Below are 26810 nucleotides of genomic sequence, written 5' to 3'. Positions count from 1 at the left end.
CATTTGAAAGACACCACGGCATATAATTAAGAAAATCACTGCTTTTTCTTTGACACAATTCAACATTTAGTTTTGTTCAAGCAATATTTAAAATAAATGTTTCAAAAACAAAATTGATAAGGGCAAAGGTTTTGTGCAGCTATTATTTTCATTTTGGTATTTTATGGTGCTTTAAAATTAGTTTCATTGGTGCTATGTTCAACTTCCCTTTTTGTTGTGAATTAGTTGCCAATGGAAAGTTTGAGTGCCCCAGGGAATTAACACATGATTTTTCTGTTAATGTGTAATATTCATTGTTGACACTCGAGGAAGAGTTTTCATAAAGATTGATAAAAATTCAAGTTATGTTTGTATTTTCTTAACATAGCATAGTTGCATTTGATGCTCCTATAACTGTATAAGACATCTCTGATTTATCTTTAATTTTCACACCATACACCCAAATTTGCTTTATTGCTGTTTTGAAATAAACCATTTTAGAATATATTGCATTTGATTTTGCAGTAGCAATAATGATGAAGCTGCCAATGTTTGGTGGTGATGCTCCTGTAAAACTAAGAGGAACTTCTAGAGTATGTATATGCACAGTTAAAAGCAAAGTTGCTTATATAGTGATTCAGAGTTTTTCCAGAGGGTGTAATGATTAATTCTTTTTAGAGTCATAAAGATGTACAGCACGGAAACAGACCCTTCGGTCCAACCCGTCCATGCCGACCAGATATCCCAACCCAATCTAGTCCCACCTGCCAGCACCCGGCCCATAACCCTCCAAACCCTTCCTATTCACATCCAAATGTCTCCTAAAAGTTGCAATTGTACCAGCCTCCACCACTTCCTCTGGCAGCTCATTCCATACCCGTATCACCCTCTGTGTGAAAAGGTTGCCCCATAGGTCTCTTTTATATCTTTCCCCTCTCACCCCAAACCTATACCCTCTAGTTCTGGACTCCCCAACCTGGGAAAAGACTATTTGCCTATTTACCCTATCCATACCCTCATAATTTTGTAAACCTCGATAAGGTCACCCCTCAGCCTCCGACGCTCTAGGGAAAACAGCCCCAGCCTGTTCAGTCTCTCGTTGTAGCTCAAATCCTCCAACCCTGGCAACATCCTTGTAAATCTTTCCTGAACCCTTTCAAGTTTCACAACATCTTTCCGATAGGAAGGAGACCGGAATTGCACACAATATTCCAACAGTGGCCTAACCAATGTCCTGTACAACTGCAACATGACCTCCCAACTCCTGTATTCAATACTCTGACCAATAAAGGAAAGCATACCAAACGCCTTCTTCGCTATCCTATCTACCTGCGACTCCACTTTCAAGGAGCTATGAACCTGCACTCCAAGGTCTCTTTGTTCAGCAACACTCCCTAGGACCTTTTGTTAAATGTCAAAGTTTTGTCCCTACACCTGCAAGTTGTATGAATTCCTGATAATGCCAAATGTTGCGATCTCCATTTGGGAATTAAATAATTGTTCTAAACTGCTCTGGCTTTATTTTTCATTCTCGCAAGATGGACCATCCCCTTAAACCAAATTAGCTTAGAGAATGCTGAAGTTTGTTGTCTTATATGTATTTACCTGTAAGTGTAATTTATATAAAAAAGGAAGTAAATACTTCACAGGATTGAAAGGAAAGGACTGGTGACAGGACTATTTGAAAGAATCGAACAATAAGCCAAAAACAACCTGCTGTGTAAAACAAAGCTCTGCAGTAGTTATACCCACTCACGTTAATATCCTTTGAAAGGTAAAAGTACACTTCAAGTTCTTATGGAGTGCTGACTAATATCTTGATTGGGAAAACAATCTTGAATTATTTTAAGACTTGATAAGAACCACAACTGTGCACTGTAACTATGTTTGAGATTTCTTATTAAAATTAAATATAATAAAAGCATACAGTTAAAAGCATTTCATGCTGCCACGTGTATTGGTTGCATCTAAACAGTTTAATCTATTCTTGATAGTAATATTGATTCTTGAAACAGTTTTATTGAAGTGGATTGGACAATATATCGGGTGAATTACAAAACGATAAAAGGAAACAAAATGGATTCGCCCAAAACCTAGTTTGTAAAATAGTATGTAAATAACAAGACTATGAACAAATATTTGATTGTTAGTCTGTAGTTAGTTGATTCCAGATAATATGACATTGTCTTTTGCAACGTGGAGATGAAAATCAGTCAAAACTTGTGTTTTTGTTTGCTGTGCAGGGACACACTTTCAGATGGTACACATTTCATTGCCAGCTGAGGATTGGGTAGAATCAGATTTGGGTGTGATTCGGCCTGTTGTTAAATAGCCAGCATTGATTGCAATGTCTCCAGAAGGAAAGACTTTTTGGGCATTGGATAACTGTGTGTCTCAGCAAAATAGAAGGTGGTGGGGAACTTAGTAATAAAATTGCATATTGTTAGGAGTGATAACATCTACAGCACTTCTCAGAACCTCATCCAGAGTACGGTGTACAATTTTTGGATACTGTACTGTGGTGAAGATATATTGTCGAGAGAGGGATGCAGATCAGATCTGCCAGAGTTTTATTAGGATCCCAAGAATTCAGTTATGAGCAGAGGTCACAAAAGTTAACACTATGTTTGCTGGAGTGTACAAGATTATGGAGTTATTTGATTGAGGTTTGAGGGTTTAGAATGGCATTGTTATGTAGATAGACTTTTCAAATGGTGGTGGGGGGTTTAGGACAAGAAATCATTACCTTAAAATCAGAACCAGGCCATTCAGACAAATTAGGAAACACTTCTTTGTGCTCAAAATGGTAGAAATGTGAAACACACTTTCTGAAAAAGCAAAGGCTACTACTTCAATTGATAATTTTAAACTAGAGGCAGATTTATCCCTGGATGATATTAAGGGATTATGGAGCCAACACTGGTGAATGAAATGAGGATGTAGGTCGGCCACAATCTAATTGTTTGACAGAACAGAGCTGAATGTTCTGCTGTTAGATCTGTATTCCTGTAGGCAGCTGGCGTAGTGCAATCTGTCTGCTCTCTTGGGTGGTATGTAGCATAGAAAAATAAATAATTGAGGACAAGAGGTCAAAGCAAGTAGTTGGAGTGAGAAGAGTCATTCGGTTGATTATGCCATAATATAGTAGTTCCATTCTTGTGCAATCCCATTATAAGAAAATTGCATAATAGCAGTAACATTTAAATTAATGGGACTGGAGTCGCATTATAACCAATACACGCTTTAAAAGTTTGAGCTTTAGAAACTGTGTCCCCAATTTGTCAATCGCGTTACAGTGAATTTGCATTGACGAAATGCACCTGTAGCAGAAATCGCAGAACGACCTGTATTGGACTCAAAAGATCCATTCTGCTTCTCTCTCTGCAGCTGTTGGCAGACTTCTCAGGTCCTCCAGCACTTTTTCTTTTTGTTAAGGAACTCTAGCATCCACAGAATTTTTGCCTTTATTTTGATCAAAATTGACTTGAAAAGAAAAGCAAACAAATTGCTTTTGTTCTGAGGGAGGGTCACTCAATCCAAAACGTCAACTCTGACTTCTCTCCTCAGATGCTGTCAGACCTGCTGAGCCTTTCCAGCAATTTCTATTTTTGTCTATGGTTTACAGCATTTGCAGTTCTTTTAGATTTTAAATTACTTTTATTATTAATATATAATTTTAATACCTTTTTATTGTTTCCAGATATATTGGGAGATCAGATTCTATAACGATCAGCATTTGGAATCACAAGAAAATTCATAAAAAACAGGGCGCAGGCTTCCTTGGTTGTGTGCGACTCCTTTCTAATGCCATCAATCGCCTTAAAGATACTGGTTGTAAGTATAAACAGTTTAAATAACAAGAAGAAATCTGATAGTAATCCAGATCTTTATTAAATTTGTCTTTAATGACTTACCTTGCAGCTTTTAAATTTAATTCAATATTAATTATTTTGGAAAGATGTAACCATTCTGAAAAACAATAGCAAACTGATTGCATGCTTACATAAATGTTAATCTGGATTTCACCCTTGTGAAACATTGCCTTTTGAGAGACATGAATAATGCAAATTGTGTTTCTGTGGCACTTTGGATTGTTCACTAACTTAAATTTGCGTCATCCAGTTGAAATATGAAGAAAAGTACATTATTTGAGTACTGATGTCCAGTTTGTCCAGTGAAAATGAATGGAACGAAATAGTTTGATTTCTTTCCAGTCAAATTGTCAGTTATTACAGTTCTTTAGTAGTATCAAATGATATCTAACAACCTTCCTATAGGGAGGAACATTTGGCAGGTTGACATTGGTTCGCTGAGGCTTTAGTCCCAATGTCAAAGCCCTATAGCTTCTGTATTCCTGTAAAATTAAAGGAGACTTATGTATTCATAACTGTTAAATTTCAAAACTGAGTGTAGATTCAGTGATTAATCTCCTTTACACATTAATGATATAGATGAAGGTACTTGAGGGTGTTCTGGCTTGGTTTGCAGATGATTCAAAGATAGATAGATAGAGGGGCGGGTAGTGTTGAGGAAGCGGGAGGCTGCAGAAGGATTTGTATAGGTTAGGAGAGTGGGCTGAGAAATGGCAGATGGAGTACAACGTGGGAAAGTGTGAGATCATGCACTTGGGTTGGGAGAATAGAAGCATGGATAATTTTCTAAATGGGGAGAAAATTCAGAAGTCTGAAGTGGAAAGACACTTGGGAGTTCTAGTCCAGGATTCTCTCGAAAGGTAAACTTGCAGGTTGAATCCGTACTTAGGAAGGCAAACGCAATGTTGGCATTTATTTTGAGAGGACTTGAATATAAAAGTAGGGATGTACTTCTGAGGCTCTACAGCTCGGGTCAGACCACATTTGGAGTACTCTGCGCAGTTGTGGGCCCCATGATCAGGAAGGATGTACTGGCCCTGGAGCATGTTCAGAGGAGGTTCGCGAGAATAGTCCCAGGAATGAAAAGCTGAACATATGAGGAACGTTTGAGGACTCTGGGTCTATATGCAGTGGAGCTTAGAAGGATGAGCATGGATCTAATTTAAACTTACAGAATACTGAATGGCCTGGACAGAGTAGATGTTGAGAAGCTGTTTCCATTGGTGGGAGAGACTAGGACCTGAGGGCACAGATTTAGAGTAAAGAGAAGACCTTGTAGAACGGAGATAAGGAAAAATTTCTTCGGCCAGGAATTCACAACCATGGAACGCTGTGGAGGCCACGTCATTGAGTATATTTAAGATGGAGATGGATAGGTTCTCAATTGTCAAGGTAGTGAAGGGTTATGGGGAGAAAGCGGGAGAATGGGGTTGAGAAACTTATCAGTCATGATTGAATGGCGGAGCAGACTCGATGGGCTGAATGGCCTACTTTATGCTCCTATATAGAGTCATAGAGTCATATATCTTATTGTTTTATTCTTAAAGATTCCAAAATGTTAACTTGCGAATGGGTTTCCATATTCTATAATACCTATTCTTCTGCACTCTCTTCATCTCCCTATCTTTTCACAGAAGTGGGGGAGAAGGAGACCATTTAGCTCATCAAGTCTGACTGGCTCTCTGAGTATTGTGACTTAACATTCTTTTTAATGGTTATCCAATGCCCTCTTAAATGCCTCGATTGAAACTACCTTCACTCCTCTTCCAAGCAGTGTATTCCAGACAAGAATGAAAAAATATTTTCTCACCTTGCATTTGCTTCTCCTGCAAATCATTTTACATCTCTGCTGTTTTGCTGTTGATCCTTTTGAGAGTGGCAGTGGTTTATCCCTATCTCCTTTATTTAAACCCCTCATAATTTTGAATCTATCAGAGCTCTTCTTAGTCGCGTCTTTCCAAGAAGAACGGACCCAATTTCTCCAATCAAACCTCAACTGAAATTTCTCACCCCTGGAACCACTCTTGTAAATTTCTTTCCCACTCAATGCAACTTGTTCACATCATTCCTATAGCCTGGCACCAAAACTGTACACAGTATTGTAGCTGAGACCTAATATATGTTCTATATAAGTTGAGCATCGCATCCTTCCTCTTGTACTCACTGCTACTATTAATAAAATCCCGGGTACCGTATACTTTACTAATTGCTTTCTTCACCTTCACTGCTTTCTGCACATATGCGCTTGGGTTCCTGTGCTCTTGCATCTCCTTTAAAGTTATACACCTTCTGTTTAATTGTCTGTTCATAATTTTCTTACTGAAAGGCATTACCTCACACTTCTCTACATTAACATTCATCAGCCACCTATCCGTCTACTCCACCAACTTGTCGATGTTCTTCTGAAGTTCTGCAGCATTCTCTTTGTTTAGAATTCTTCCAAGTTTTGTACCGTCCGCAACTTTGAAAGCAAGGTGTCTCAACAGAACCCCTGGGGAACTCCACTACAAACCTTCCTCTAGCATGATAAATATCCATTGATCATTACTGTGCGTTTATAATCACCTAGCTAATTTTGTATGCACTTTGCTCCTGTAACTTTTATTCTATGAAGTATATTATTCTCATGCTATACTTTATGTTGCACTGTATCAGGCACCTTCTGGAAGTCCATGTACACCACATCAATAGCAGTATCCTTATCAAACTTTTCTATTATCTCTCCACAAAACAGGGCAGCATTAAACATGGTTTCCTGTTTCAAAGTCTGTATTGTTTCTTCCTAATCAGTCTGCCTTTTTCCATTTGACTATATCTTTCTTCTAATATTCATTTGTGGGATGTGGGTGTTGCTGGCTGACCAGCATTTTATTGCCCATCCCTTGAGAAGGTAGTGATGAGCTGCCTCCTTGAACTACTGCAGTCCACTTGCTGTGGGTTGACCCACAATGCCATTAGGGAGGGAATTCCAGGATTTTGCCCCAGCAACAGTGAAGAAAGGGCAATTTATTTCGAAGTCAGGATGGTGAGTGGCTTGGGGGGGACTTGAAGGTGTCTGCTGCCCTTGCCCTTCTAGATGGAAGTGGTCATGGGTTTGGAAGATACTGTCTGAGGATCTTTGGTGAATTTCTGCAGTGCATTTGTACATAGTATGCATTGGTGCTATTGAGCATCAGTGATGGAGGGAGTGGATGCTTGTGGTTATGGTGCCAATCAGGCAGGCTGCTTTGTCCTGAATGGTCTCAAGTTTCTTAAGTTTTGAACATAACAATCAATGTTGTGGCGACCTTTCATCCTGCACTCAGATCAAATTAACCTACGTGCCCGACATTTTACTATCATCCATGTGCCTATCCAAGAGTCGCTTATGTGCCCGTAATGTATCTGATTCTACAAATACTGCTGGCCGTGCATTCCATGCACCCGCTATTCTGTTGTTTGAGCTGCACTCATCCAGCCAAGTGGGAAATATTCCATTACACTCCTGACTTTTGCCTTCTAAATAGTGGACAGGCTTTGAGGAGTCAGGAGGCAAGTTACTCACCGCAGTATTCCTAGCTTCTGACCTGCTCTTATAGCCACTGTGTTTATGTGATGAGTTAGTTTCTGGTCAATGATACCCCCTCTGGGATGTTGATGAGGGGGGGTGGGGTGGGGGAAGGATTCAGTAATGGCAACAGTGTGGAATTCCAAGGGGCAGTGATTAGATTGTCTCTTGTTTATGATGGTCATAGCCTGGCATTTGTGTGGTGTGAATGTTATTAGCCATTTGTCAGCCCAAGCCGGGATATTGTCCATATCTTGCTGTATTTGAACATGGACTGAGGAGTCGTGAATGGTGCTGAGCATTGTGCAATCATCGGTGAACATCCCTACTCTCCTTCAATCATAAGGGCAAGGCCCTTGATGAAGCAGCTGAAGATGGTTGGGCCGAGGACACTGCCCTGAGGAACTCCTGCAGAGTTGTCCTGGAGCTGAGATGACTGACCTCCAACAACCATGACCATCTTCCAATGTGTCAGGTCCAATCACCAGAAGGTTTGCCCCCAATACCCATTGATTCCAGTTTTGCTCGGGCTCCTTGATACCAAGGGCTGTCACTCTTATCTGACCTCTGGAATTCAGCTGTTTTGACCATGTTTGAACCAAGGCTGTAATGAAGTCCAGGGCTGAGTGGCCCTGGCGGAACCCAAACTGTGCATCACTGAGCAAGTTATTGCTGAGCAGGTGCTGCTTGATAGCACTGTTGATCACACCTTCCAGCACTTTACTGATGATCAAGAGTAGCCTGATGGAGAGGTAATTGACCAGATTGGATTTATCCTGCTTTTTATGTACAGGACATGCCTGGGCAATTTTCCACATTGTTGGGTGGACACCAGTATTGTAACTGTACTGGAACAGCTTGGAGCACAAGTCTTCAGTACTATTGCTGGAATGTTGTCAGGGTCCATAGCCTTTGCAATATCCAGTGTCTCCAACAGTTTTTCGATATCATGTGGAGTGAATCGAATTGGCTGAAGACTGGTATCTGTAATGCTGGGGACCATTGGTGGAAGTTGAGATAGTTCAGCCATTCAGCACTTCTGGATGAAGATTGCTGCAAAAGCTTCAGCCTTCTCTTTTGCACTGATGGCCTGGGCTCTTCCATCATTGAGGATGGGGATATTAATGGAGACTCGTCCTCCAGTAAGTTGTTAATTGTCCATCACAATTCACGACTGGATGTGGCAGGGCTGCAGAGCTTAGATCGGTTCCATTGGTTGATGGATTGCTCAGCTCTGACTATCACTTGCTGCTTATGCTGTTTAAAGACCAAAAGACTGCAGATGCTGGAATCCAAAGTAGACAGGCAGGAGGCTGGAAGAACACACAAGGCCAGCCCGCATCAATTCAGGTGGAGAAGTCAACGTTTCGGGTGTAACCCTTCTTTGGGACTGGGGGTGGATATAGGGGGAGCTGCAGATAAAGGGGGTGATGGGGATAGGTGAAGACAGGTAGAGGGTATGACCTGGTTGGTCAATGGGAGGAATGAATCCAGTTGTTGGAAGGGAGGGGGAGGGGTAGAGGCTGGGAAGGGAGTTAGGGGATGGGAAGGGAAATTATTTGAAATTGGAGAGCTCAATGTTGTAGGTTGCCCATGCAGAAGATGAGGTGTTGTTCCTGCAATTTGCGGTTTGGTTCATTGTGGCAGTGGAGGAGGCCAAGGATGGTCATGTCGGAAGGGAGTGGTTAGGGGAATTGAAATGAGCGGTGATTGGGAGGTCCGGTCGGCCCCTATGGGCCTGGCTAAGTTGCTCGCTGAACTGTTCCCTAAGTTTACGTTTGGTCTCCCCAATGTAGAGAAGACCACGTCGGGAGCACCTGATGCAGTAAACTAGGTTGGAAGAGAGGCAGTTTCACCTGGAAGGACTGTTTGTGGCCCCTGGATGGAGCTGAGGGGGCTGGTGTGCAGGCAGATTTTGTATCATTTCCGGCTGCAGGGGAAGGTGTCCGGGGGTTTGGTGCAGAGAGTGGCGCTGAACAAGGAATGTTGAAGGGAATGGTCCTTGTGGAAGGCAGAGAGGGGTGGGGAGGGGAAAATGTTTTTGGTGGTGGAGTCTAGTTGGAGTTGGTGGAAGTGTTTAAGGATGATGTTTTGGATGCAGAGACGGTGGGGTGGTAAGTGAGGACATGGGGGACTCTTGTCTTTATTGCATTTGGAGGGGGGGGAATTTAGAGCCATGGAATGAGAATAGAGATGGTGTGGTGGAGGGCTGTCTGGATGATAGAGGGAGGATAGGTGAATATCTGGGATGCTTGGGAGTGGAATGTCTCCTTGTCTGAGCAGATGTGGGGAAGGAATTGGGAGAATGGGATGGAGTTCTTGGAGGATACTGGATGGGAGGAGGTGTAGTCCAGGTAATTATGGGAGTCTGTGGGTTTTGTAGTAAACGTCCATCTGGAGAGGACAGGGAGAGGTCAGAGAAGGGGAGGGAGGTGTCCAAGATGGACCAAGTGAATTTGACAGCAAGGTGGAAGTCTGTGACCTGCTCCAATTCAGCCTGGGTGCAGGATGCTGCACCGATGCAGTCATCGATTTAATGGCAGAAGAGTTTGGGTATAGTGCCTGTGTAGGTACCGAAGAGGGACTGTTCGACATAACCAACAAAGAAGCAGGGGTAGCTGGGGCCCATCTGGGTGCCCAGGACCACCCCCTGAATATGGAGGAAATGGGAGGAGTTAAAGGAAAAGTGGTTGGGAGAGAACCAGTTCAGCAGCGCGAAGGAGAGTATTGGTGGAGAGGAACTGAATGGGTCTGTTGGAGAGGAAGAAGTGGAGGGCCTGGAAGCTATTCTTGTGGGGTATGGACGTGTATAAGGACTGCATGTTCATGGTGCACATAAAGCACTGGGTCCGGGGAGCTGAAAGTTATTGAAGAGATGGAGGGCGTGGTTGGTGTCACAGATATCGGTGGGAAGTGCCTGATCTAAGAGGTGAGGATGGAGTCGAGGTAGGATGAGATGAGTTCGGTGGGGCAGGAGCAAGCTGAGACAAAGGGTCGGCAGGGGTAGTTTGGCTTGTGGATCTTGGGCAGCAGGTAGAACTGGGCAGTGCAGGACTGGGGGACTACACGTTTGGAGGCAGTGGAGGGGAGATCACCAGAGGCAATGAGGGCACGGATGGTGTGAGTGATTTTGGCAGAATGGGTCATGGTGAGGTCATGGGCAAGGGGGAGGTTGGATGTGGTGTTGGAGACTTGGCGTTCAGTCTCTGGTAGTCCTTGTTAGTGGCTTCACCAGGTTGACATCTCATCTTCAGGTATGTCTGGTGCTGCTCTTGGATGCCCTCCTGCACTCTCCATTGAACCACGGTTAATCCCCTGCTTGATGGTAATGATTGAGATGGGGATATGCTGGGTCATGAGGTTACAGATTGTGCTGGAGTGCAATTCGGCTGCTGTTGATGGCCCACAGTGCCTCATGGATGTCCAGTCTTGAGTTGCTAGGTCTATTCAAAGTCTGTCCCACTTAGCACAGTGATAGTGCCACACAAAAGAGGACATTTTCATTGTGAAGGTGGCACTTTGTGTCCACAAGGATGTGCAGTGGTCACTCTTCCAGATGGACAAGTGTATCTGCAGCTGGTACATTGGTAAGGATGTGGTCAAGTATGTTTTTCCCTCTTGTTGGTTCCCTCACCACCTGCCGCAGACCCAGTCGAGCAGCTATATCATTTAGGACCCAACCAGCTTGATCTGGAGTACTACTGCCGGACATTGAAATTCCCCACCTAGAGAACATTTTGTGCCCTTGCCACCCCAGTGCTTCCTCTAAGTGTTGTTTAACATGGAGAAGTACCGATTCATCAACTGAAGGAGGACGGTATGTGGTAATCTATAGGAGGTTTCCTTGACCATGTTTAACCTGAAGCCTTGAGACTTCATGAGGTCCAGAGTCAATGTCGAGGACTCCCAGAACGACTCCCTCCGGTATACCACTGTGCTGCTACTTCTGCTGAGTCTGTCCTGCCAGTGAGACTGGATGGTGATAGTGGTATCTGGGACATAGTCATACTCACAGAATCATACCTTACAGACAATGTCAGGCTGTTGCTTGATGAGTCTGTGAGGCAGCTCTCCCAATTTTGGCACTAGTCCCCAGATGTTAGTAAGGAGGACTTTGCAGAGCCAATAGGGCTATCACTGTTAAAATTAATTGTTCTAGAAGCCTCCTTAACACTGAAGTTAAACTGGCTGGTCTGTAACTGTTGGGCTTCTCTGCAACTTTTTTGATCAAGAATATGATATTTGCAATTCTTCAGTTCTGTTTCATCTCCCAAGTTTAGGAGACACTGCAAGATTATGGATACCTGCAGTTTCCACTCCACTCCATTCAGTATCATTGGTGTATCTCAGTTATAAAGTCTCGTTAATATAAGCACTGGTAGTCTATCTGATGCTACTTCCTTAACTGTTTTGAACCCTTCCAGTGACAGATTTGCCATCTTTGTCACCATGGCCTGGGTCGCATCTACCTCCCTCATAAAGGCAAATGTACAATATTAATTTAATACCTCAGCCTCGCTCACTGCATCCATGTATAATGCCTTTTTTCAGCCCAGTCCTCCTTTTGCCACTCTTTTACTATTTTTATGCCTATGGAAGACTTTGGAACTCCTCCTTTTTGTTGGATTCAAATCTTTTTTTCATAATTCCTCATTGCTTCTCTGATGTGCCTTTTTACCTCCCTTCCTGCTGAACCTTCTGACTTTCTCTTAGTTGTCAAGTGTATTTTCTATCTGATATTTATCTTAAGTACACTTTTTCTTCTTTCTTAATTTCTACCTCTTTGGTCATCTTGGTACCTCTGGATTTGTTTGATCTTTCTTTACCTTTTGAGTGAATATACCTTAACCAAAGTATCTCCTCTTTTAAACTATCTGCTCTCCTCCCTGAGCCCATTGCTCAGTTACAGTTTTTTCCATTAACCTTTCATTCCAGTCTATCTTGTCCAGCTCCATTCTTGCCCCACAAAAGTTAGCACAAGGCAAGTTGACTATTGTCCTGGGCTGACAATTGTCCTTCACCACCATCATCCTAAACCTTACAATACTATGATCCATATCTCCTAAATGATTCCCCCCAGCCACTGACATTTGATTAACTTGGCTAACTTTATTTCAAGAACCAAGTCAAACATTGTCACCCTTATTGGACTAAATAAGCATGGCTGTAGGAAATTCACCTGAACACAATCTAGTAAAACACACAGGGTGTTTCGTATTTGGAATGATGTGCCAGAGGAAGTGGTAAATGCAGGTACTGTTACAGCATTTAAAAGACATTTGGACAGGTACATCAAAGGCAAAGTTTAGAGGGATTTGGGCCAAATGCAGGCAAATGGGACTAGTTTAGTTTGGAAGCTTGGTCAGCATGGATGAGTTGGACCAAAGGTTCTAATTCCATGTTGTATGACTCTGTACCCCTCACAGCCCCTTCAGTTACCAATATAAATCTATATTTGGAATTAAAGTTCCACATTAAAGCTGTACTGCCATGTTGACTTCTCACTGTGATTTCTCTACAGATTTGTTCCTCTACGTCCTTCCCACCAGTTGGTGGTCTGTGTGCTATACCAAGCAATGTGGTACACCTTTTCGTTCCTTAGATCTAGTCAAATTGTCTTTGAACCATGTGAAATCTTCTTTTTCTAACTTTGGAATGATCTCCTTAAACAAATGCTGCTAATCTCTCCTTTTATTTCCTTTTCTATCTTTTATGAACACTTTGCACCCAGAAATATATCACATTTAGTCTTATGCTTCTTTGAGTCATGTTTCTGCTATTACCACAACAGCACTTGGAAAACAGTGGCAGGATTGGACAGAATCAGCACTTAGGGAAAGGAAATTATGCTTGACAAATCTATTGGAACTTGTTCAGGGTATAATGTTGATTGGGGGCACCAGTGAATGTGATTTACTTGGACATTTAGAACATGAAGTGCATGGCATTGGGGGTAGCATACAGACATGGATCAAGAACTGACTCGCATACAGGAAACTAAAAGTAGAAATAAGTGGAGCATTTTCTGAGTGGCAGTCAGTGACCCGTGGGTAACACAGATCAGTGCTTGGACCCCAGCTATTCACAATATAAATGATTTAGATGCAGGAACTAAATGTAATATCACCAACTTTGCAGATGACACAAAGTTGGTTGGGAGGTTGAGCTGTGAGGAGGATATAGAGATGCATCAGTGCGATTTGGGCAAGTTGTGTGATTGAGCAAATGCATGCCAAGTGAAGGATAATTGTGAGATTGTCCACTTTAGAAGCAAAAATAGGAAGGCAGATAGGCATCTGAAGGGCGATAGATTTGGAGACGGGAAATGCAGTGAGACCTGGATGTCCCTGTACACCAGCCATTGAATATAAATATGCAGGAAGAAGGAAAATGATATGATGGTCTGCATAATGAAAGGTTCTAACAGGACTAGACTGGGTAAGTGCAGAAAGGATGTTCCCAGTGACTGTGGAATCCAGAACCAAGGGCCAAAATGTTGAATGTTTTCAACAAGGAGAGAGATAAAGATCTTATGTCTAAAGGTATCTTGGAGGACAGAACATATGCAGGAGCAGGGTACTGAGTAGGATTATTTATTATGATCTTATCGAATGGTGGAGCAGACATAAAGGGCTGATGGCTTATTAGTGTTCCTATTTGCTGTCTTTGTGTGTTTCCACACATCGTTTCTTCTGTAAATCCCCTTCCTCTACTCTATGCATTCTCATCCAAGCACAAAAACCCTGATTTAGACTTCATTGCTTTCTCACATACTACAACTTCATGTATTCACTTCCTGTTCTCTATGCTAGTGCTATCAGTCTGTCCAAGTATTTTGTGAATCTTGGTATTCTTGTAAAATATTATCTCCGTTCCCACATCCTTTCCAAGTTACTTTCAGGCCCTCCCTACAGCACTAGCAAAACACCCTCAAGAATCTCAGTCGCAGCTCTGTTGAGGTCCAACCATCCGGTTTGCACAATTTCTGACTTCCAAGATCTTCCATCTTCTCTCAGGGTCCTCGGAACCTAAAATTCTCCCTCTTGTACCATCTTTCCAGCATTGCAGTAATCTAGCTTATCTTTCTATGCTACCTTGCATGTAGTACTGGGAGTAATCCAGTTATTATTATATTTGAGGTCTTCCCTGCTAATTTTCCACCTTGCTACCTAAATTTTGGTTCCAAGACCTTATTTCTCTTACTGACCATGACATTGGTATCTATGTGGAACTTGACATCTGGCTATTCAGAATGTCTTGCAGGTGTTCTGATATCCTTGACCCTGGTACCAGGTGATAACATTCTATCCTGGTGCCATTTCTACCGCCACTGAAACACCTCTCTATTCCTCCTAAATAATGGATTCCCAATTTCTATTGCTCTTACTTTTTTTCTTCCTCCACTCCTGCACAGTGGAGCTGCTTCTATTGCCACAAAAGTTGCCCTGATTGCACTCCCTTGAGGAACCAGACCCCCAACAGCTTCTTTAGGTAGAGACCTTGCCGTACTACTTGAGTTATTACCAAATATTTAAAAGTTTGATTTTAATTATAACCAGCAGGTGCAAGTTTGCAATTAATGGTGCCCATTTTCTTATCAAATGGTGGAGCAGATGTGAAGGGCTGAATGGCTTATTAGTGTTCATATTTGCTGTCTTTGTGTGCAAAAACAATGTTCCAAACTACTTGTTGAAAAATGTGAAAGTTGTCTTGTGGTGGTGTGTCAGAGGGATGATGGTTGGTCCTTTCTGTGACTTTTCTTGTCCCCTTTACTATCTGCAATCAAATGGTAGCCAATGAGATCCACCTCATCATTTTTTCAGAATGTTGCTCCAATTTACTCCGTCATCATGCTGCCAGATATTTTGTGCGTTTTGACTATTTATATCTCTTTTTCCTGCCTATTAAGTTTCCTTCTGAACGTATTGCAATGTAAATTCCATTTATCAGAAGATTCACTCCAGATTTCCCATAATAGTTTATGAAAGCATAAAACTATATTTAGTTATGTTTATGCACCTGTAATGAACACTAAAGTTGTTACATGAAGTTATAAGTTAACTACTTGGTGATTAGAGAATGCTTGATAATTAATTCCTCAAGTAAAATGTTAGTAATGCCTTACTGGGGAGCACCTCATTCCAAATCAGTAACTTGTGGCTTCATGGTGGTGAAGCACAGATTCTCGGTTGCCATTCCTACATAATACTGAGCAAGTGGCTGGTTGATGGTAAGTGGAGGTAAGAGATCTCCTGCCACTTTTAGGAAGGAAATCCTTTTGAAGAAGGCCAGCGTTTATCTCTAAATCAATACAGATTATCTAACCATTATTACATTACTGTTTGTGGGACATGACCATGTGTAAAGTTCCTGCACGAAACGGTAACTACTGTTATGATCCTAGTTAATGGTAATACTGGACAAATCAGATTTCTGAGTGAAAACTAATTTGATAGATCAAAATTTTTGTTTTGCAATTTAGTTTCCTTGATGGTCATTCTCATTTGTTAGGAAAATGATAAGAGTCCATTATTAAGGAAGAACAAGCAGGACGTTTAAAAAAGCTTGATATAATCAAATAAATTTTGTGAAGAGCAATCATGTACGAAATACTTACCAGAGCCCTTTTGAAGAAATAATAAGCAGAATTGAAAAAGGGGAACCCATATAGTGTATTTGGTTTCCAGAAGTCACTCCATCATGTGCTGCTTGAAAGGTGGATGGGCATCGCTAGCTGGGTCAGCATTTATAGCCCATCCCTTGTTGTTCTTAGAGGTGATGGTGAGCAGCTGCCACCTTGAACTGCTGCAGTCTGTAGGTAAACAGGTAATACTGTTAGGGTGGGAATTCCAGGAATTACAGTCAAGGAATGGCAATTTTTTGTTTTGTTTTGTCTTTGGTTACTGTCGTTTCCAGTGCCTAGATCAATGCCACGTGGGCCACTTTTATTCCCTTTTTTTCCTTTTAGTGGGTGTTACAACTAAATGGCTTGATAGGCCATTTCAGAGGGCAGTTATGAATCAGCTACATTGCTGTGGGTTTGGAGTCACATGTAGGCCAGACCAGGTAAGGACATTCATGACCCAGATGGGTTTTTCTCATGGTCATTATTAGACCCTTAATCCCAGATTTTTTTTTGATATTGACATAGAGGCGAACAACATGGAAACAGACATTCTGTCCAACTCGTCCATGCAGACAAGATATCCTATATAAACCTAGTCCCATTTGCCAGCATTTAACCCATATCCCTCTAAACCCTTTGTTTTCATATACCCATCCTTTTAAATGCTGTAATTGTACCAGTCTCTGCCACTTTCTCTGGCAGCTCATTCCATGCATGCACCACTCTGTGGAAAAAGTTGCCTCGAGTCCATTTTAAATCCTTCCCCCCTCACCTTAAACCTATGACCTCTAGTTTTTCTGCATGAGATAGCTCATGCTATTGGGATTAATGTATTAGCATGGATTAAGGTGAGCACAGAAGACACTGAGTCCAGATTAATGCATCTTTTTCAGGTTGGAAAGATATAACTAGTAAAGTGCCTCAAGGATCAGTAAACATAGATTATTTACTCTCTATGTTAATGACTTGAAGGAAGGGACAGATTGTAATGTGTCTAGATTTGCTGTTGACACAAAATAGGTGAGAGGCGATTCTGAGAATATTAAACAGAGTAGATTTTGGGAAGATATGTCTGCTGGGGCAGGGGGAAAATCTCAAACCAGGGGACCGAGTTACAATATAAGTCGGGGAATTCATTAAAACTGACATGAAGGAGTTGCTTCTAGCAGTCATTAGTTACTTTCTGTAATTCTCTACCGCAGCCAGTTGTAGAAGCTAGATCACAAAGTATTTAGAGGAGGTAGATATTTGAAATATTGAGTAGTTGAGGCTATGATCAACTGGCTTAAAAGAGAAGTTGTGGCCTGAGGTATATCAACAATGATCTTGCTGAATGGCAAGGCTAGCTTGAGGGGTCGAATAGCTGGCTTCTACTCCTATTTCCTATGAACATATTTATTGTAAAACTTCTTTTAACAGAAATACACAGGTGAAGTACACACAAGAAAAGTAACAAAGCATAGATAAATGCATATATGACAATTTAGAAGGATCTTAACATGTTGTGGTTCTGTTCATCGAGCTGGGCGAACCACAACAACGAGCACCCGAGCTACAAATCTTCTCCCAAACTTTGAGGATCTTAACATGAACGGCAAGAAGAAAGATTTTCCTAGCATTGTCCCTTATCATCACTTAACTCTTTTTCAGTTATTGCCCTTAAACTGATTTTACCCATCTCTTCTCTCTGAACTGCTGAAGTAGATTTATTTCCCACCCTGGCAGTCAGAAAATGCCCTTCCTGCTAGGATGACTTTTCTTCAGAATTCAACCTATTCATGGTCACTTATCATTTGTTTCTGTTTCATAAAACTCAACTTTGTAAACGTTCAGTAATTGAGTTCTCAGGTAGCTGATAGTCATTTAGTTTGTCATATGCCATTATTGAAAATGCTGTCTTTGGTTCATTTCTTAAAATACTTTCTAAACAAAGGTCAGAAAATTAAGTCACCTCCAAAGAAATGAAGACTGAAATCTGATTTTCCTTCATTGTCAAGTTCCCAAAATAATAACCATATACCACAAATCTACCTCACTACGTATTCAAAAATGCATCATTGTTTGGAAGTGATGTCATGAAATTGTGAAAATCAGTATATAAATGGCAGGGCTTTTGTGGCACAGTGATAGTGCCCTTACCTCTGAGCCAAGAGATCCAGTTTCAAGTCCCATCTCCTCCAGAGGTGTGTAATAATATTTCTGAACAGATTGATTAGAAAATATCTGTGAATGCTGGAGTTCTGTTTTGTTTTCAATTCTCAACAATGGTGAGATCAAATTAATGAAACATACTGACACCTACTGTCAGAAAGTTAACCAATTTGTTTCTCTCTAATTTTTCCATTTCTTTTTTCCCAATTGCTTTCGCAGAAAAATTGTCTTCATATATAAGATTCAACGAAATTCCAATTTTACTTTGCCTCACTGGGGTACTATTCAAGCCTGGTTCAACTTAAAATGAGTTTGTCTCAAGCATAAGCTATTGCTAGTGGGTTCATTGGTTGATAATATCATGGAATGATATAGCACAGAAAGTGGATCTAAGAGCAATTGTGTTCATCCGATTTCTCTGCTCTTTGTGTGCATCACAGATGTTTTTCTTTCCTTCAAGTGTATTTCCAGTTCCAATTTTGAAAGCTTCTTCATCCTATAAGCGCATTTGAAATCCTAACCCTCATTGATAAATTCAATTTTTCCACATTCGTTCTGGTTCTTTTGCCTACCACTTCAGAAGTGAGCCTTCTAGTTATTGAACCTTAAACCATTGGAAACAACCACTCTCTTCTCCACTCTAGCTAAACACTTCATGATTCCAAGCATTTTCATCAAAACTCCTCTTAGCAGTCTGCTCTAAGGAGGATAATTTCAGCTTCTCCAGTCTATCAACATGACTTAATCCCTGCTGCCATCGAACCATCTGGTAAATCTTTCTGAACCTTCCTCCAAAGCCTTCAAGTTCTTCCGAAAAAGTGTTGAATCTCATTACCCTTTGAATGAGATGTTTCATATAATTTAGAGAGAATATAAAAACGCTTGTTGAGGGAAAACTTATTAGTACAGGAAAAATTTTAAGGCCGGATAACACAAGGAAGCGCTGAAATCTCATCTGCGGTCAATAAATAACCTGTATTCATTAGTGTGATATATTAAATGTTAAACAAAACTACATTTCTTCTATGTAATAGAGTTATCAGGTGCTGTCTGATGCCCATTAGTTCTTGTTCAATTACTATTACTCATTGGGGGTCAGTTTAGTTCTATTGGCTGAAAGGCTGGTTTGTGAAGCAGAGTGATGCCAACATCACCGGTTGAGGTTACCGTGAAGATTCAACTTCTCAAATTCTTCCATCACCAGAAGAATATATTATCATCCCATTCCTCCCCCTCCCCCAACCCAAGCAAAATGCTCAGAGAGACAGTATAGTTTTACCTGCTTCATCTTTATTCCAGGTCCTGCAGGGAGAGAATGATCACCCATGTGTACAGAGATGAGAGTTCTTGGTCTCTCTCAAACAGCAGTTTCTTAGTGAATTATATAGTCATTTTACAGGGAGGAGCATCTAGATAAGGCAAAACACATATTGATTGGGTGACCATTATAATCAGGGAGTGTCAATAGTAAAGATTAAGCCATCTGATGTTACACAATGAATAACTGGCTTCACATAATGCATACTTTCCACCTTGTTAACTGACCTTACATACTGAATGCTTCCAATATTATTAAATGGTTCTACATAATGAATGCTTTTCCATCTTGTTAACTGACTACTCTTGCCTCCAGCCCCCCATTGTTAACTGCAAATTCTTATCTGATCTGAGTCATGCTCAGCTGAACCTCTTGTTTCACAAAACCCAAAACTTAACTCTTTCCCTACACACATTCTCAATATCTCATGAGAGAGCAGTCCCATGGTCTCGTAACACTGTGGTGACTTTACTGTTGTTGATTTGTGGGATGTGGGTGTCTCTGGTTGGGCCAGTATTTATTGCCCACACCAGTTAACCTTGAGGAAGTGGTGGTGAGCTGCCTTCTTGAACTGCTGCAGTCCATTTGCTGCAGATAGATCCACAATGCTGTTAGGGATGGAGTTCCAGGATTTTGGCCCAGTGACACTGAAGGATGGCACTATATTTCCAAGTCAGAACATTGAGTGGCTTAAAGGGGAGCTTTTAGGTGGTGGCTTTGTTCTTCTAATATAGTAGTGGTTGTTAACTTGGAAATGCTGTTTAAGGAATCTTGGTAAGTTTATGGAGTGCTTCTTATTGATGGTATATGCTATTGCTACTGAGCATCAGTGGTGAAGGGAAAGAATGGCACCACATCCACAAAGTCAATTAGGCTGCTTTGAAGTTAGCTTCAGGCTTCTTGAGAGTTGTTGGAGCTGCAGTCACCCAGGCAGATGGGAACTATTCCATCACTCTCCTGAATTGTGCTTTGTACATGCTGGGAGAGGCTTTGGAGAGTCTAGAAGTGGGTCCCTCACTATAGGACTCAAAGCCTCTGACTTACTCTTGTATGCACACCATTTATATGACTAGTCCATTTTAGGTTCTGGTCAATGATAACCCCCGAAGGATATTGTTAGTGGGGGCAATAGTTAAATCCTCTCTCATAGTGTCATAGAGTTGTACAGCATGGAAATAGACCCTTCAGTCCAATTCATCCATGTCAACCAGATATCTTAAATTAATCTAAATCCATTTGCCAGCATTTGGCCCATATCCCTTAAACCCTTCTTATTCACGTACCTATACAAGTGTGCCTTTTAAATGTTGTAATTGTACCAGCCTCCTCCACTTCCATATATACCACCCAGTGTGTTAAAAAGTTGCTCCTTGGGTCCTTTTTACATCTTGCCCCTCTCACCTTAAACCTATGCCCTCAAGTTTTGGACTCCCCTACCCTGGGCAAAAGACCTTGGCTATTCACCCTATCCGTGCCCCTCATGAATTTATAAACCTCTAAGTGTCCTAATCAATGTCCTATACAGCTGCAACATGACATCCTAACCCTTATACTCAATGCACTGGCCAATAAACACAAGTGTACCAAATGCCGCCTTCTCTACCCAGTATACCTGTGACTCTACCTTCAAGGAACTATAAACCTGCACAACAAAGATCTCTTTGTTCAGCAACACTCCCTAAGATGTTACCATTGAGCGTATAAATCCTGCCCTGATTTGTCCTATCACAATGCAATACCCCACATTTATTTAAATTAAACTCCATCTGCCAATCCAAAGTCGTTCAGCCCATCTGATCAAGATCCCATTGTATTCTGAGATAACCTCTTGACTGTCCACTACACCACCGATTTTGGTGTCATCTGCAAGTTTACTAACCATTCCTCCTATTCACGTTCCAATCATTTACATAAATGAAAAAAAGCAGTGGACCCAGGACTAATCCTATAGCACACTGCCGATCATAGGCTTCTAGTCCAAAATACAATTCTACTCCACAACCCTCTATCTCCTACCTTCAAGCCAATTTTGCATCCAAATGGCTAGCTCCCATGCAATCTAACCTTGCTAACCAGTCTACCATGTGGAATCTTGTTGAACATTTTGCTGAAGTCCATACAGACAACTTCCATTGTTCTGCTTTCATCGTTCCTCTTTGTTACTACTTCAAAGAATCAAATCAAGTTAGTGTGGCACAATTTCCCACGCACAAAGCCATATTGCCTATCCCTAATCAGTTCTTGCCTTTCCAAACACATGTAAATCCTGTCCCTCAGAATCCCCTCCAACAACTTAGCCACTGCTGACATGAACCCCACTGGTCCATAGTTCCCTGGCTTTTCCTTACCACTTTCCCTAAATAATGGCACCATATTTGCCACCCTCCAGTTTTCCAGTACCTCACCCGTGGCTATCAATGATATAAGTATTTCATCAAGGGGCCCAGCAATCACCACCCCAGCTTCCCATGAAGTTCTGGGATGCACCTGCTCAGGTCCCGGGGATTTATCCACCTTCGTGCGTTCTAAGACTTCCAGCACCACCTCTGTAATATGGACATTTTTCAAGATATCACCGTTTAATTGATCTAAGTTCTCTAGCTTCCGTAGTAAATATTGATGCAAAATACTTATTTAGTATCTCGCCTATCTCCTACATTTCCACACATAGATGGCCTTGTTGAGCTTAAAGAGGCCCTATTCTCTCCCTCATTACTCTTTTGCCTTTTAATATATTTGTAGAATCTCTGGATTCCCCTATTTACCAAAGCTATCCCGCGTCCCTTTTTTACCCTCCTGATTTTCCTTTTGAGTATACTCCTACTGCCCTTTTACTCCTCGAGGGGATTCATTCGACCTCCGCTGTCTATACTTGCCATATGCCTCCTTTTTCTTGGCCAGAGCCCCAGTTTCTGTAGTCATTCAGTGTTTCCTACATCTATCAGCCTTACCCTTCACACTGATAGGAACATATTATCTTGTTGGATATGGTCATTATGCCACTTGTGAGGCATGAATGTTACTTGCCACCTGTCAGCTCAAATCTGGACATTGACCAGGTATTGCTGAATTGAGACATTGGCTGCTTCAGTATCTGAGGAGTCGTGAATGATGCAAAACATTGTGTAAGTATCAGCAAACGTCTCACTTCTGATATCATTGGTCATTGATGAAGCAACTGAAGATGGTTGGCTCTCAGCCACTATCTTGAGATATCCCTACAATGATTCCTCGAGCTCAGATGACTGGTCTCCAACAACCACAACCATTTTCCTTTGTGCTAGGTGAACTAGTGAAGAAGTTTTGCTCTGATACCCTTTGAAGCTAGTTTTGCAGGATTCCTACACATGATAAGATGCAACCTTCACCTTGAGGGGAATCCCTCTCACTTCTGCTTTGGAATTCAGTTTTGTCCATGTTTGAACCAATGCTGACATGTGACCCTGGCGGAACCCAGTGATAAGGTTATTGTGAAGGAAGTGCTGCTTGATCTCACAGTTGATGTTCCCTTCCATGACTGATAATTGAGAACCAGTAATTGGTTCAGCTGGAATTGACCTATTTTTTGTGTACAAGGTGTCTCTGGACAATTTTTCCACATTTCCTGTTAGTTGTCTGTGTTTTCGCTATACTGGAGCATGTTTTGGTGGACTTAAAAGGGGAAAAAAAAAGTGGCAAAACAAAAATATTTTAAGGGTTTTGCTCGGGGAAATACTGGGGAGGATGTTTTTCCTGCTAGCGAACTCCAGGACTAGGAGTTTCAGCCTCAGAATAAGTTTGGCTATCCATGAATAAAATTAGACACTCTCTATTCAAAAATTTATGTATTTTTGGAATGCTCAGTTCCACAGCACTGTTATTGAGTGTATAATAGATGTTTTTGATCAAGGATATGAGAGAGTTATTACGAAGATATGGGTTTACTGTATCTTCAAGAAAGTTAAAAGCTAGCAGAACTATCCGACAGCACCAAGTGTCCTGAAGAAGATACCTTTTGGTCCAGCAGCTAGGGTAGCTGGTTGCCTGGAGACAAAAACAAATTTGCATGCGACCAATCAGCTTACATTATGCTTTGGGGGCATAAGACCGGGATAAATTGAACCGTTCGAGGATAACTGCCAAAAGACCAACAGATGTCGGCTGCTAGTCAGAACTCTGAGGGGTACTTGTCTAGAGAAGGAGTTTGCACAGAGAAAAACATTAACACTGACCTGGGCAGCAAATCTATAGAGGAAGATATAATGAGAAGATTCAACAGCTAGCTGGTTTCGAAATTTGAATTTTTTAGTAAATCTTAATCGGAGGGTTTTATTGGACGAGTATTATAGAAGGGAAATTAAAAGATAGGTTAGAGGAAAGAGTTGTAAATAGCTGTTAGTTAATTATTCTCTTATACTTTAAAAAATAAAGTTGTTAATTTTTACTTTAAATAGTTCTTGGCCTCGAATTTTCACAGATTACTGCATGGGATAAATCTTTCCTTTGTTGCTGGTTTAAATTAAGCAGGGGGATTTACCCCTGTTGTAACAGGACAAGAAAGTGGATTTGAAGTGGAAGATCAACAATGATGTTGAATGTTGGTGTAGGTCCAAAGAGCCGTACGTTCTACTCCTGCTCCTTTTTGTCCTGTTCAGCATACTAGCCTCTAATCTGTTAAATATATTATAAGCAATCCATAATGAGTATTGTTCACTTTGGCAAAAGCTTAATATTGGGTCTGAAATTCCTTGAACTGCTGAATACTTCTAAGAAGAAACATAATAAACATTTTCATTTTTCACAGACCAGAGACTGGATCTATGCAAACTAAGCCCTAATGACAATGATACTGTAAGGGGACAGATAGTAGGTATGTATAAACATTTTTGTTTTGAAGTGTATAAACAATTATTGGAATATTTTTAACATTGATGTAAAATTGGATATCCTATTATTCCACTTCGTCTGTTTCATGATGTTGGAGCATGTGATTGAAATTTGTGTGCAAGATTGTTGGAGAGTGATCTTTTAATCTCACATGGTGAAATGAATCATGAAATAGACAAGTGAAACATGTATTTTCATCTGCAGGAAATCATTTGAGGGAAAATCAGACTTGAATACTTTTCAACAATTAAAATTATTACAGAAGGTTGAGGCATGATATTTGCCAAGAAATTGCAGAACAAGGAGACATAATTGCAGAATTGCAGCTAGGCCATTTAGAAAGCAAGCAAAATCGAGAACACTTTCAACAGTAAGGGTCATTGGAATTTTGAACGTTATACCCAAAACCTTAGTATTTCGGATCAGTTGAATCTTGCAAGATTTTGTTAGGTCAGGACATCAAGGGATATAACACAAAGACAAGACAAAGGAGTTGAGGTATAGATTACTGTAATCTAGTTGAGTGATAAAACCAGTTCAAGATGACTGAAAGGTCTTTTCCTCTATGTGTTGTTTTCAGTTGAATAACATTTGACACAGGATAAGTAGAAAAAGAGAAAGATAAACTATAATTGTTTATTTAATGTATTCATCTAACTTATTTCTATTCCTAATTACAAGGAAAATTGGTAAGAGGTGTATTGAGTGAAATGAATTCTTCTTTATCTCTTAACAGTAAGCCTTCAATCTAGGGATCGGATAGGCAGTGGAGGTCCTGTTGTGGATTGCAGCCGTCTGTTTGACAATGATTTGCCAGATGGGTAAGAAAGGGCTGGTTGTATTATGGGTGATTAAGAACTTGAAGCAACTGTAAAATGTTGCATAATAGCACATTTGTTGTAGTGCAAGCTGATTATAACTTGAGTACTAGAGCACTTGATTCCATTTCATACTACTGGATACGGTGGATGATGTTCCAATTAGAATGTTTCAAGATATATGTAAGGAGTGAGAAAATTCTACTCGAGTTATCTGAAAAATTCATCTTGAATCAATGGATTTGTGCCTAGACACCAACTTCCCTCCCAGTTCTCAACTTCATTCCAACTTCCCTCCCAGTTTTCAACTTCATTCCAATTAGAGTTCCATTTTAAACTCCACTTTAAACTGCATTTCAAGCTTATTTTATCCTAGCTTTTCCAGTTTCTGTTGCAACAGGATCTTGTTCACCTTCTCTTCAACAAAATATAATTACTGTTATTATTCTAGCATTTTTAATGCACAATTTATAAGCCAGTTTTATTGCTGAATTATTTTATCTAGGTGCCTTGCTTCAAATAAGTCAGGACACATAAGAATAGTTTGTAAACTACACCAAACAGATGGTTTTGTGATTCTGCTGTTGTGCTGACAAAATATAGGCCAGGGTATTCTGCTTTAAAATTGGTACATAAACCATTGGAGCTGGTGTTAACTTGTTGAACTGATTTTTATGCTTCAGTAAAGTTTTGGTTAACTTATTTGAAAACTAAAATTACCCAGAAGCAGCAGTGTTCTTGAACCTTTAACCCCCTTAAACTTCTGAGTTGGGGGGAAGGGAAAGTGAAAGCGACGGAGTATGGAGTTAAATGGAAAGATAAGCAACAGGATAGCATATGTGCAGGTGGATTTTAACTCGAGGCAGACTGGGAATGCAGCAAAAAGGAAGGATAACTTAGGACATCTTATGACTTCCAATATCTCTAATGATAAGAAAGTTAGCATTCAGGCACTTTACCTGAATGCTCGTAGCATTCTTAACAAAATAGATGAACTAACGGCACAGATCATCGTGAATGATTATGATGTGGTAGGCATCACAGAGACATGGTTGCAGGGGGTTCAGGACTGGCAGTTAAACATCCAAGGATTTACAACTTATCGAAAAGGGAGGTGGGCAGGGGGCCGGAGTGGCCTTGTTAGTTAAGAACAAAATTAAATCTATGGCAATGAATGACATAGGGTCGGATGATGTGGAGTCTGTGTGGGTGGAATTGAGGAACCACAAAGGCAAAAAAACCATAATGGGAATTATGTACAGAACTAACAGTGGTCAGGACCAGGGGCGCAACATGTACTGGGAAATAGAGAAGGCATGTCAGAAAGGCAAGGTCACGGTGATCATGGGGGACTTCAATATGCAGGTGGACTGGATAAATAATGTTCCAAGTGGATCCAAAGAAAGTGAATTCTTGGAATGCTTACAGGATGACTTTTTGGAACAGCTTGTCATGGAGCCCACAAGGGTGCAGGTCGTTTTGGACCTAGTGCTATGTAATGAACCAGACTTTATAAAAGATCTTAAAGTAAGGGAACACTTAGGAAGCAGCGATCATAATATGATAGAGTTCAGTCTGCACTTTGAAAGAGAGAAGGCAAAATCGGATGTAATGGTGTTACAGTTAAATAAAG

The 26810-nt window shown here is 40.9% G+C and overlaps 1 protein-coding gene across 3 annotated transcripts in view; it reads left to right on the top strand.

The window, feature by feature from the left end:
- smurf2 (SMAD specific E3 ubiquitin protein ligase 2) overlaps positions 1-26810 on the top strand; it is a 297299-nt gene that overhangs the window by 169110 nt on the left and 101379 nt on the right. For all 3 annotated transcript variants that reach the window (XM_043715043.1, XM_043715044.1, XM_043715042.1), the window contains 3 exons: positions 3680-3813; positions 24277-24342; positions 25096-25180. In XM_043715043.1, the coding sequence (XP_043570978.1) occupies positions 3680-3813; positions 24277-24342; positions 25096-25180 (285 nt within the window). The remainder of the gene's footprint in view (positions 1-3679; positions 3814-24276; positions 24343-25095; positions 25181-26810) is intronic.

This window comes from Chiloscyllium plagiosum, chromosome 24 (assembly GCF_004010195.1).
Source record: "Chiloscyllium plagiosum isolate BGI_BamShark_2017 chromosome 24, ASM401019v2, whole genome shotgun sequence".
In the NCBI taxonomy this organism is placed as follows: Eukaryota; Metazoa; Chordata; class Chondrichthyes; order Orectolobiformes; family Hemiscylliidae; genus Chiloscyllium; species Chiloscyllium plagiosum.
Note: the sequence above shows the minus strand (reverse complement) of the source record. Positions and strands in the feature narration are given on the sequence as shown.